General features: G+C 46.2%; 1 protein-coding gene across 1 annotated transcript in view; it reads right to left on the bottom strand.

Moving 5' to 3' along the window:
* Nucleotides 1–10,818, bottom strand: part of mEFG1 (mitochondrial translation elongation factor G 1) — a 110,675-nt gene extending 99,857 nt beyond the window's left edge. The window contains exon 1 of the mRNA XM_067083740.1: nucleotides 10,398–10,818. Within this exon, the coding sequence (XP_066939841.1) occupies nucleotides 10,398–10,457 (60 nt within the window). The 5' untranslated portion in view covers nucleotides 10,458–10,818. The remainder of the gene's footprint in view (nucleotides 1–10,397) is intronic.
* Between the last annotated feature and the right edge of the window lie 1,944 nt (nucleotides 10,819–12,762).

Genomic DNA, 12,762 nt, shown 5'->3' on the forward strand with positions numbered 1-12,762 from the left:
TCTCTCGGTGCCTCGGAGAGGAGAGCTAGCAGGTCGGGTACCAATTGGCCTGTGGCCATTTGGGTGCCACCAGAGTCATTCTGAGATTCGGGGTGATCATCACTTGGCTGATTACCCGGCCGAATCAGACAGAATGGAGGAAAGGCATGCGTGTCGAGGTTGTCCCACGGATGTTGGAAGGCGTCCTCCGCAGCGGCCCATGGGTCCGCACGACCGAACAGAAGACCTGAAGTTTTCTGTTGTGCGGGTGGTGAACAGGTCTATCACTGGGCGCCCCCACAGGTCGAACAGCCTTTCCGCTACTTCTGATGGAGGACCATTCGGTCCCTACCACCTGGCTCTGGCGGCTGAGCTTGTCTGCCACTACATTCCTCTTGCCTGGAATGTATCTGGCTGACAGCTCTACCGAGTGAGCTACTGCCCACTCGTGCACCTGCATTGCCAACTGATGAAGCTGATGGGACACCAGTCCCCCTGCTTGTTGACATATGCCACTACCGTGGTATTGTCGCTCATCAACACCACGGAGTGTCCCATCTTTCGATCCTGGAACTCCTGGAGAGCCAGGAAGGCTGCCTTGAGCTCCAGAATATTGATGTGAAGGTGCTTGTCGTCTCGGTGCCACACTCCCGAAGTCAGCAACTCCTCCAGGTGTGCGCCCCATCCCTCGGTCGATCGTCCGAAAACAGAAGCATGTCGGAGGGGAGTATGCAGGATACTCCTATTAAGAGGTTCCTGTCGTCCAACCACCAGTGGAGGTCCTTTCTCACTTCCTCGGAAAGAGGAATGAGGAAGGACTGAAGTCTCGGGACTGGGACCAGAGCTCCCTTTAGTCTCCACTGGAGAGACCGCAAGTGAAGACGCCCGTGAGGAACTAGCTTTTCTAATGGCGACAGGTGACCGATGGCGACTTGCCATTGCGAGCTTGTTGCTCCTGTGGAGACAGGAACAACTGCTGCCTCCTTGAACTTGCTGATACGAGTCCGAGGAAAGACTTTTGCTGCCACCGTGTCTATCAGCATGCCCAGGTATTTCGTCCTCTGCTTGGGGTGAGATCTGACTTCTCCAGATTTACCACGATCCCTAGATCCCGGCAAAACTCGAGGAGGCGATCCCTGTCCTGTAGCAACCTGCGGCGAGGAGCTCGCCAGGACCAGCCAGTCGTCGAGATACCTCAGAAGACGTATCCCGTGCGAGTGGGCCCAAGCTGACACGAGAGAACACTGCGTGAACACCTGGGAGCGGTCGAGAGCCCAAACAAAGTGCCCTGAATTGGAAGACCGACTCCCGAGGAAAAAGCGAGGTACTTGCGCGAGGGCGGATGGATGGGTATTTGAAAATACGCATCCTTCAAGTCCACCGTAAAGCATGAAGTCGTTCTCCCTGATGGAGGCCAGCACCGATCGTGCTGTTTCCGCCGTGAACCGAGTCTGGCGAAGGAAAGCGGTTCAAAGGGAGAGAGGTCATGACTGGTCTCCATCCCCTGATGCCTTCTCTCGAGAAAGATCCGGCTGTAAAGCCTGGAGACTGGTCCGACACGACTTCTACAGCATTCTTGCTCAGCATGGCTTGCACTTCTTGCTGTAGTGCGATGTCCTTCAACGAACCTGAAAGATAAGTTTGGAGATGGACCGGAGTGTAGGTGAGGGGAGGCCGAGACTCGAAGGGTAGGGAGATATCCCTCCCGAAGAACATCCACTATCCAGGTCTCGGCTCCATGTCGCTGCCACGTTGCCCAATGGCTCGACAGGCACCCCCACCTTTGGCAGCTTCTGGGGGAACGCCGCCCTAAGCGTTTCCCCTTCTTCTTCTTACCCTTGCCCCTCTACCGGATTGGAAAGGGGCTGAAAGGACAGGAGTAACCCCTTTCTAGAGGAAGAAGAAGGCTGGGTGTTTCCTCGGGACCCCTTCAAAGACTGGGACTTCAGGGGGCCGAGGAAGGGCCAGCCTGGCCGAAGACCTGGCTGCAGTGGAACGAGAAGACCCGGAGGTCTTAACCACTGCCTGGTGGACAAGCGGTCGTTCTCATCGCCCAGTTTGTCTACGCGGCATCCACCAACTCTCTAGGGAAGAGAGAGGAGGAACCCAGCAACGGTCCATTCCGGAGCGATTGCCGACTCGGGACCTACAGACTTGGCAAAGCGAGAGATGCGTCGCTTTAACACCAAGTTTGCCCACAGGTTTGCAGTCTGGTGGGCAAGGTAGGAAATAGCCCTACCTCCCAGACTGGCACAGTCTCCCAAAGCAGAGTCCTCCCCAGGTGCGATAAGCGCCTGAGGAAGCGGCTACCTTCGATACTGTGAAGGACCACAGATCGAGCCAGAGACTGCCTGAAAGGCGCCATGGCGGTGGCTTCCAGGGTTGCAGCTTCTTGCTGGGGAGAGAAACATTCTCTGCCGACAATTGCTGCAACGAAAGACCGGATCAGGCGAAGTCAGGTCCGGGTCAACCTGTTTAGTCAGCAACGCTCCTTCTATTGGAGAGTAAAGCGCTTCTGGCGAGGTAGAGGGGAGGAAGAAGCTTCTCCGGCTCGATCGAGGGAACTGTCTTGCCCAGACACAAGACCGTTCACCTGATGAGTACCCCCTCAGCAAGCGTGGACCACGGCAGCCCCACGAAGCCTTGGGTTCCTTCTTAGGACCCCAGAAGGATTCGAGGCTCAACGGACAATCCACAGACAAGCCGTGGTCCCTTCCCGAGGTCATTGTGCCGACGAATCAGCGCTATAACCTCCGAAAAAGTCCTCTGTATTTCGGGTGTCCAGCATCCTGAGGCAGAGGACCTTCAAGTCCTTCAAGTGCGGTCCTCCCGAACTACTCTCCCGCAGGAGGGAGAACCTCGGCAGACCCTGAGGATCTTCCTGAACTACACGGGCATAGGACCTGGTTGAGCCAGGACCGAGCCAGGAACATACCCCATGCAGTTGAACTCTGGGGAGAACACTCTCCAGAGTTCCTCCTCTCCGACTCACGCCCTTTGGAGGAGACCGAAGGAGGAGCGGAGGGGACAGGGGAGGAAGATGGCGCTCCCACTGCCTTACTGGCAGAACCAGTAGAGGCAGTAGGCAGGCGGTCACCAACCAGCGGTGATGGCGGGCCCTCAGGTCGAGGAGAACGTTTCATCCCAGGTGAAACGGTCTCCCGAGGAACAGAGGCGGCTCGCGAGCCGAGCCGCGCGTGTCGCCTCCTGAGCCAGTCTGGCGCGTGGGCGCGGCCTGGGACTGGGAGGAGTCGAGCAGCGGCTGGCTGGCGTGACTTGCGCTGTCCTCTAGACGCGCCCCAGACTCTTCGAGGCCGAAGCCTCTCGGGAAGACTGAGCAGGGACTTCTTCCCTGTTTCTCCATGCACCGGCCCCTCGGGACTGAAGCATTATCCCGGGAACCTGACCTGGCACTGGATGGAGTGCCAGCAGGAAAAGAAGGGGCACCTGCATGCCCGGCTCTTTCTCTCGCCCCACGCCCTGGTCTGTATGGAGAAGTGTCCACCGTAACAGACTGGGGTATCCTGGTCTCCTTGGAGACCCGGTACTGGAGCAACCGCGAAGAGTCCAACGGGTCTCGCTGGCCTTAGAAGCAGGAGGTTTCTTAGGACAGAAGGGAGAGTGCCGACCTTGGTCTGCACACCCCTTGGTTCCCGCTGCCCCTGGCCGGAGGGTGAACAGCGGTTCCCTGATCCGAAGATCGGGAAGAACCAACGAGAGAACCCACTGCCTTCTGTGTGGAAGGGAGGCAGACCCTTAGAAATCTCAGTACGAGGTTTCTTGGGGGAGAGACAGACTTCTTCTTCTTGGCCGCGAAGCCTTGGAAGAGGAAGAGGAAGAAGCAGCAGACAGGCGACGATGAAGATGAAGCGAAGATGAAGACGGCAGCGACACCTTCCTAGACCTCTTCTTCTTCTTCTTCTTCACCATCTGCTTCAGGAAAGCAGTCAGATCCCAATCCAAGAAAGCGAAACCGGACTCAGGAACAGCAGGAACAGGAACAGCGGGAGGGGCCACAACAGCAGAAGGTGCAACCCGGGCAGAGGAGGCGGAGCTCGGACCAGCAATTGCCTGGGCAGCGACAGCGAATGGTCAGCCAGGAACCAGTGGGCGGGGCCAGGGATGCAGGCGCCGCCCTCCCGCATGCAGATCTGGTGCTGGGCGCGCCAGGTCGCTGGAAAGGAACTGAGGCAGACGAAGGGCGGGCTGGAGAGACAGGGAAGGAACCGATCCATTGGCCAGGCCATGTTGTTCAACGGGGCAGCAACAGTCACATGCGGGTGCGATGGCGTCACCATGTAGGAGGAGGGCCAGTGCGCGAGAATGGTGCCAGAAAGCCAGGTGGCAGGGAACAGCGTGCTGGTGGCGGATGACGCCGATACCTGGGTGTCCAGATGCGAAGCAACTGAAATCACAGGCATCTGGACAAACGCGAGAAGGTGACAGTCGTGGTAGTGGCTGTTGCTGCCGTGTGGGTCGTGACTGGAGAGGGGGCCATGGGAGCCAAACCCTCCAGAGCCGAAGCCAGGTAGGCCCGGTGCAGCCAGGGTGAACTTGGTATCATCGTCTGGCCATCGAAGGCGCCCGGTACCTGAAGCAAAAGTCGGGTTAATAGAAGAAGCCTCCACCCGCTCCGGGGGAAAAACTCCCCTCCGAAGAGGAAGAGACTTCGAGATGAAGCAGCGGTCCAACTCTCCCCACCCTTCCACAAACGAAGAAACGTAAGAGGAAGGGAGGGGGAATCCTCACCCGAGGGAGAGGGGCAAGAAGAGGAAGTTCGCTGGGAGGTAGAAACGACCTTGGAAACGCCACCACCGGGTGGGTCGTCCAGCGTATTTCCTCGGACGACTCCTTGGTAGGCTTCGACAGTAAGATCTCCTCCTTCGAACTTGCCCCATTGCTCGGAGGACCACAAACAACACTCATTACAAGTGAGTCATTCGTGAACACACCCGCCCCTGCAAGATGTGCAGAGAGCGTGTGGGTCCACATCGACTCTAGATCTAAAGGAATTACATTTTTTCCTCCCACCCCAGGACATACACGCTGGGGATGGGAGGATTTAGATGATTTATCCATAACACAAAAATGAAAAAGGAAAATTCCCACCAAGAATGATGAAGAAAAAATGCAGTCAGGCAGAGAGCGAAGAACAACGTCCGTGCGCTACGACGGCCGAAAGCAAATTGGAATGTTTACATCCGGGCAGGCGGTGCTCCCGCCTCCCGGACAGTAACTGCCTAACCACCTTGTTGAAGTTCAACGGCCGTTTTCCAGCCTACGCCTGAAAGTATCTCCTAATGTAAAGGACCGAGGGTTTGTATTTTGTGTCGGAACAAATTACAAGTATGCTTCATGAAATGAATGAAGGTCCTTATGATTTCACAAATGTGGGGTTGCTCCCTAGGGACTTACAAGTTTGATGTGCCAACATCCTAATGACCTTTGGGAATCAGTGACTGAATCCATGAAGGCAAAACAGCGTGCATATCTAGGCCTAGTTCTTGTGTAGCTGCAATTAGCCCATAATATTTCTCAATGTGAGTCATGTAGAGGCTTGAGATGACAGTCCTCACGCATGTACATTACAGTACTGTACAACAAAATTATAATTTTTGTCTTTCCAAACTTAAGGTAAGGCTTAACTTTAACCCATTTTAAGCGGCGTCGCTAAAATCGGCGCTTTATGTGCTACTAAAATGCGATCGTCGATTTCAGCGATGCTTTAATTTCAAATCACGAAAGGCAAGAACAGGTGGTGTTGGAGGCGGGGTTTCATGATGTCATAAGGGTAAGTAAACCATTCAGAACACAGATAAGAAACAGTATTGCCACAATGCCTCAATTTTTTTTTAAATGAGATGATAATACGCTTGCGCAACTTTTTGGTCAGTTTCGCGGTTTTTCTTTGCATGACGGCGCCGTGAAATTTACTTTTTATGTGATTTATTGATATAATTACATAATAATGGCGAATGAAAGAAGTGATAGTGATTGGTCACTTAGTGACAATGATTTTGACATAAGTCAGGGTTCTGAAAGTGATAGCGTAAGTGAGGAATATGATGTTGAAAGTGATAGTGATACTGATATCGGTGATTATGATCATGCATCCGTCTGGACACGAGCCTACCGCGGAAGACATTAGTTCGCCGGCGAAATTAGTTTTTACAGAAAGACATACAGGACCAATTAGTGTGCCTCAAGAAATTCCCAGCCCATTCAATACCTTTATTTGTTCCTGACTGACAATGTCATTGATAATATTGTAAAACAAACGAACAAATATGCAGCTGACGTATTTGCAAGCAAAACTGAATGGATTGCTTCTCACAAGCGCAGCCGATTTCGTCGCTGGAACCCTGTGACTGAGGACAAAATAAAAAAATATTTAGGATTGAATTTGTTGATGGGACTTATTAGGTGTAAAGGATGAAAGAGAGTATTGGTCTACCTGTCGGGAAACCCGTATACCTTTTTTTCAGAGACAATGTCACGTGATGATTTTCTCCTTATTAGTAGATTTTTCCATGTTAGTGACAGTTCAAAAGTAAAACCTCGAGGTGATCCAAACTTTGATCCATGGCATAAAATACGCCCATTTTTGGATTCTTGTAATGAATTATTCAAGAAACACTACAAGCCAAAGGAGACCGTGTCTATTGATGAAAGTATGATTGGCATGCGAAACAGATTTGCGTATATTCAGTATATGCCAAATAAACGCCACAGTAGGTACGGAATAAAGAAATTTGAGCTATGTGAAGCAGATACTGGTTATGTTTTCATATTGACTTGTACTCAGGCAGGGATTTCTATGCTTCGGTTCAGAAAGGGATTGTCTCATACAGTTGTTATGAGTATCATGGAAAAGAGTCGGCTCTTGAATAAAGGTTATCATTTGGTGACGGACAATTTTTATACAAAGGTGCCATTAGCAAGCATTGCTTGAGAACAAAACATCACTGACAGGCACTATTCGTATAAACTCGAAGGGACTGCCACAAATCTTGAAGAAAGAAAAATGAAAGTTGGAGAGCCTTTATATGTGAGAAAAGGTCAGCTTCTTACGTGTGGGTTCAAAAGAAAAAGCTACTCGGAAGCCTGTGTATCTGCTGTCCTCCTATGCTCATGCAGAAAACATAACTTTTGCAAAAAGACACGGGGAAGTGGTAAAGCCAAAAGTGATAAATGACTACAACATCGGTATGGGAGGAGTAGATCTCAGTGACAAAAAGCTATACCAGTATGCTGCGCAAAGACCATCAAGACGGTACTGGAAAAAAATCTTCTCCAACTTGCTGAATATCGCTGTTTTGGATGCATATATAATGTATCAGCAAAATACTGATAAGCCAGTGAAAAGAAGCGAGTTCCTTCGTTTGATTGTTGCATGCTTGTGCTGCAACGAAGAAAGATTTTATCCTCTCATTCCAGCATCTCCATCTACTAGCCGCTCACTCTCAGGTGCGACATCTCCTGCTTCTGGTGGTAGCCGTCAATCAAGCCTTTCACCTGGTGGATCGACCGTGCCGTATCAGTGCTTGGTCCAGAGCATAAATATGCAAGATTGGATGGCACAAAACTGAGACTATGTGCAGTTTGCCCAAAGCGTTCAAAGCACTGGTGCCCAGGATGCAATGTTGGCATTCACGAGGGATGCTGGCACCAGCTGCAGCATTACTTCCGTGCCAAGGGTCAAAGCGGAAGTCTGAAGATGAGTAGAGGATGAAAACATGTACATAGTGTATATATGTAAATAAGGTTAGTAAAAGTTCTATATACTTTCATTAGGGCACTTAGTAATAGAAATGTTGATAGTGCTGTAACAACTAACTGCAAGAGGACGATTCTCTTTTGAAACTCGGTGTGAGATGGTTTCGTTAAATGTCTAATACCTGTTGAGCTACTAGTTATATATGCCTGAATTTTTTCTCCAACTTCTAAGATAAATTTAGCTCTTGTTCATTTATGAAATGATGAAAAAGCATGACCTGTATAAGTGTTTGGTCGACAGAAAGTTGAAAATGAAAAAGGATAAAAAAATTTCCTTTACATTTCACAATATATATATGTTCTCTTTGCAAAAAAATATATTTTTATTGCTGTATAATCGCCATTTTCTGGCGATTCCAATGGTATATAAAACATTACTATTCTTATGAAAATAATCTGATAAGGAAATTTCCGAAGAGAAAAAAAAAAAATTAGTGAAATAGGCGTCGCATTTTAGCAGCATACGCGCCGCCGCTCGTGGGTTAAGAAATGGGTAGGATTTGGCATTCTAAATGAGGTAAAATTGAGGAGTATTACCTTGGCCTGGTTTGCACCAGTTGTTGGCCATAGCCTAATATTTACTGCCTTTTCTTTACATTTTTCTTTATGTTTATATCTTTTTTTTGTGTTTATGATATTTACTGTCTTTTGTTTATATTTTTAGGTTCATCCCCAAAGGGCTGGCTGGTACTAAACATGGCGCCCATTTTGCACATAAGATAGTTGCTGAACCAAAGGGGCGTGGTAGTAGTCTTCAGTTGTACCCTAAGTAAAACTATAGAACAGCTCTGCATGGACTATTGCCTTGGAAACTGATTTTTCCTATACTTTTAATGTTGCTGATGAAGGAGGTGGTGTTATTTATTGTTGCTCAATTATTATTAACCTCATATCTCTATACAAAATGGTCGGGGACCCTTTGGGAATGCGGGGTTTTGGGTGGGGGAAATCGCTGGCAGAAAGACCGGACTGTCATGTTGTTATTATGGAATGGTTCCACACATGCGCAAGTCATTAGGGAGCCATATGTTCAAGAAAGGATTGGCTAAGGAAATCTATTATAAAAGGGACTATACTAACCTACTGTACCCTAACCTAACCTAACCTAACCTAGCAGGCCGTGTTGCTTAGCCACCCCTGGTGAAGGAAACTCTACTTTTTACCAAACGTTTCCCTATAACACTGCGCATGCATGACAGCGTTCCAGGATGGCCAGCATACAATAAAATATCAGTTCTGAGGTTAATTACAGTCAACCGCCAAAAAATTATGGTAAAATTCTTGATAAGCAACCAAAATACTATAGAAAAAGCCAATTTCCAAGGTAATATCCAAAGCGGAGCTGTTCTATAGTTTTACCATATCCTAAATGATAGCCTATATTACTTCTGGATTGGGCAAGATGTGATGTAAATATGGGCTTGTCCCTAAGACCTACTGGCCTTGGCCTATCTGAAGTTAGCCTAGGGAAGTTCAGGATACGCTGTTTGGATGTATCCCTTACAAGCTACCCTATCAGAAAGTAAAAACACGAAAAGCAGTCAGAATAATATAACCTTGGCTATGGTTCATATCTGGGAAAACTTTGCTTTAGTTGCGCCGTCTGATTCCTGCCAGTCGTCGGCCGGGACAGGTTCCTCATATATAAGCTAAATAGGGTAGAACTAACCTTTCCTATAATGTCAGGTCTGGACCAAACCAGATCTTGGTAATTCTAAGTATTAGCTCTGCACCTGTATTTACCTTGGAAACTGGTTTTTTCTACACTTTTTAGGGCTTCTGACACTGGCGGTACATTTGTTTGTTGTCGGCCAAATGGAATGTCCCTTCACCGTGTTTAGTACTGGCCTGAGGGGGGCGGTACCCATATGTTAACAACTTATTGCACTTGCCGGAAGGGATATGAACCGTTCCAAACAGAAGTATCTGTGCTCTGTCATGTGAAGATCACATGTGGAAACCCATTTGGATGAACTTCAGGGGTTAATTACAGGTTAATCACATTCATGTGACAAAAATTGAAGGTAAATCCATAATTAGCAACCAAAAAACTGTAGAAAAAGTTAGGAGGAAATCGCCACTGTGGAGCTACTGCTTAGATCTATCCAGATGTTACCTACCTAATCTAACTTAGGGCGACGTGACCTGACCTGGCCAGGAGGCAAACACCCCCCAAAAAGGCCATAACCTGTCCCGGTCGCCAACTGGCGGGAATCAGGCTACGCAACTAAAGTACAGTTTTACCTCATATCTTTCAAGAGAAATCAAAGTGGGTAGAAAGCTAACAGACTATTAGCGTTTCATTTCCTGTTGGGCTACCCTAAATTAATACCGTCACTCCCCACATAGCCTGGCCTAGGCCTACCCTTAGAAACATATAGGTCTAGAATAGGTTCCAGGCCAGGAAGGAGTCACGCTAGTCTAAACAGAAGAGTGGCATGAATATTTACAGTCTCTTAAATAACTGACTACTCCAGCTCGCAAAATACCACTCAAAATATCGTACTTCTGATTTGGGTTCTTATACAACACGAATACCGGCCAGTCTAGGGTACGTAACAAGACAGGCTACCGGTACCTCAATTTCTCCACGTAATTATCTTTTGGTTAAATAACCTAAACTACGAATACCAGTGACTTACCTTCTGCAAGGCATATTTAGACGACTTGGATGAAAGTAGGTGCAAACTTTTTATTAACATGATTATGTATGATGAGGTTCAACGTTAAGTCCAAACACTGCACATGATATGACGTAAGAGGAGAGTGTCGTGTTCTATTAGTTCAACCTATTCCTCGTCTGCGCAGAAAACCTTCCAGAAAACTTAAATGCCAGGAAAACCCTCGATGCTAGTTTACAGATGATGAAATAGTGTCATAATATAAAATGACGAACTATTGTTCAGAGTAATCAAGATATAAGACTAAAGTTTAATTGCGCAGTATGAATACAATTAGCTGAAGCTGATTTCCACTTTACGCAAGTTACATGACATCGAGGCTTGTGAATCAAATGCTACCGAACGAGCCTATTCTGACTGACTGTCCTTCTATGGAAAAGCTCTGAAAGAGAAGTAAAAGGGTGGATAAAGTTATAAAGAAAAATTAAACAGGGAACTGGGGTATAGTCTTCATGGAAAACCTGTAAATTATACAGATTTTTTCTGTTTACATGGTTAAACGGATATAAGACTTTGTTCGAATATTATTTCGGGTTATTTATTTCGACAACGCTGAGAGAGTGCATGACACACACCACGATTTAATAATAATGAGTGAAAAGAAGAGTTGGAAAATGAAGCGAGTTTAGAAATATACAAGAAATGAAAAGGAGAAATTAAAGAAGAGCGACAACACTTTTGCAACTGTGAATTTTTTCAGAGCAAGAACTTACACGTTAATAATGAATTTCGTGAATAAACTTACAGGAGGAAGGGCCCTCTGCAATTTTTGTGAAAATGTAGATCTAATCCATTTTTTTCCAAGAATATAGAGAAAAAATTAAATAAATAAACTACAACAACCATATGAAGATGATAAAATAGGTGGAAGGTTTTATTCAGTTAAAATAATTTTAGAAAGAAAACGAAAACCTCATGCCATACGTGGAGATAAGACAGATGAAAATAAAAGAAGGAAATATTCAAAACTAGGACAACCGTACGAGCACCTGAGGCATAGGAGAATATGAAGGAAATGTTAAGAAAGAGATAATGAATGACAGAAACAGACATAGGAAAACCATAGGATATATTGATATGATGAGAGGTAAGACCACCTCAAAAAAAAAAACGGATCAGGATATTTGTGAGAATAAACAAGAGATTAAGGAAGAAACTGTTAAAAAAGTTCTTGTCAAATTCTAGAAGACAGTATATCAAAAGGAAGAAAACATAATAAAAGAAATATATAATGAGAGCAAGAAAGAACAGCATAAATATAACTTGGAGACGATGATGCACAGACCAATGGCGAGATTGTAACGGAATGAACGACGTGCGCTATTCCAGATGTCATTAAAAGAGCACATGGATGCAGTATTCGACCTAACAATGACAAAAATTAAGACCATGGAAGAGATAACCATAACCGAAGAAAATGTGAAAAATCAGGTAGAGATAATGAAAACAAATAAAGCAACAAAGCAAAATGGGATAAAAACTAATTCTATTCAGCCTGTTTTTGCAGAGCCCCGCCCTCAGAAGACACACAGAACACCTGATTTAAGTAATAAACAACACTCATACCTAAGAAACAGCACCCTACATTCAAAGATCTTGGGCCAATAACGCTAACTAATGTATCATATAAAATATGTATGGGGATCCTGAAAACCAAAACAGAAACACATATTGGAAGTATAGGGAAGACATGAGCTGCAATTAGGCTTTACTGCACAAAGAAGAGCAACTTCTTCGTGCAATGTACATTCTGGTACATTGCGTACAAGAAACATACAAAAGAAAAAAGACCCCTATTTGTAGTAAAAATAGAGTTCCAGAAAGCATTTGATTCAGAACACATGAAAAAGCTTATTGGGGTTATGATATGATATACACTACATGCAGAGGTAATAAGTGCAGGAGCGAAGATAACAAATGGCATAAGGCAGGTATGGTGGATCAATCATTTTCTTCCTGTTAGTAACTTACTTACTCATTGAAGAACTTTAAAATACAACTGAACTGAAGGATTTAGGAATTAAGTCATAATAATCGCGGTACTACTACATGCAGACGATGGAAGTAATGAAACTCTACTAGAAATGTTTAAAAGAACTACAAAAAATAGATAACCAAGTGTACAGGACCAAGGTACACAAAAAGTTGTGCTTTGAGATCTGAAATAGGGTCCTCTTCCTGCCACTCAGTGGGTATGAAAAAATAAACCATTTTTATCTGAAACATACACTTAAGGGTGGTGGAAATAGTTACTATATGAGATAACCGTAGACCAATACGACAGTAAGAAAACACCCTGAATTCTGCAAATAAAAGAGTATCTAAA

Source organism: Macrobrachium rosenbergii, chromosome 41 (assembly GCF_040412425.1).
Source record: "Macrobrachium rosenbergii isolate ZJJX-2024 chromosome 41, ASM4041242v1, whole genome shotgun sequence".
In the NCBI taxonomy this organism is placed as follows: domain Eukaryota; kingdom Metazoa; phylum Arthropoda; class Malacostraca; order Decapoda; family Palaemonidae; genus Macrobrachium; species Macrobrachium rosenbergii.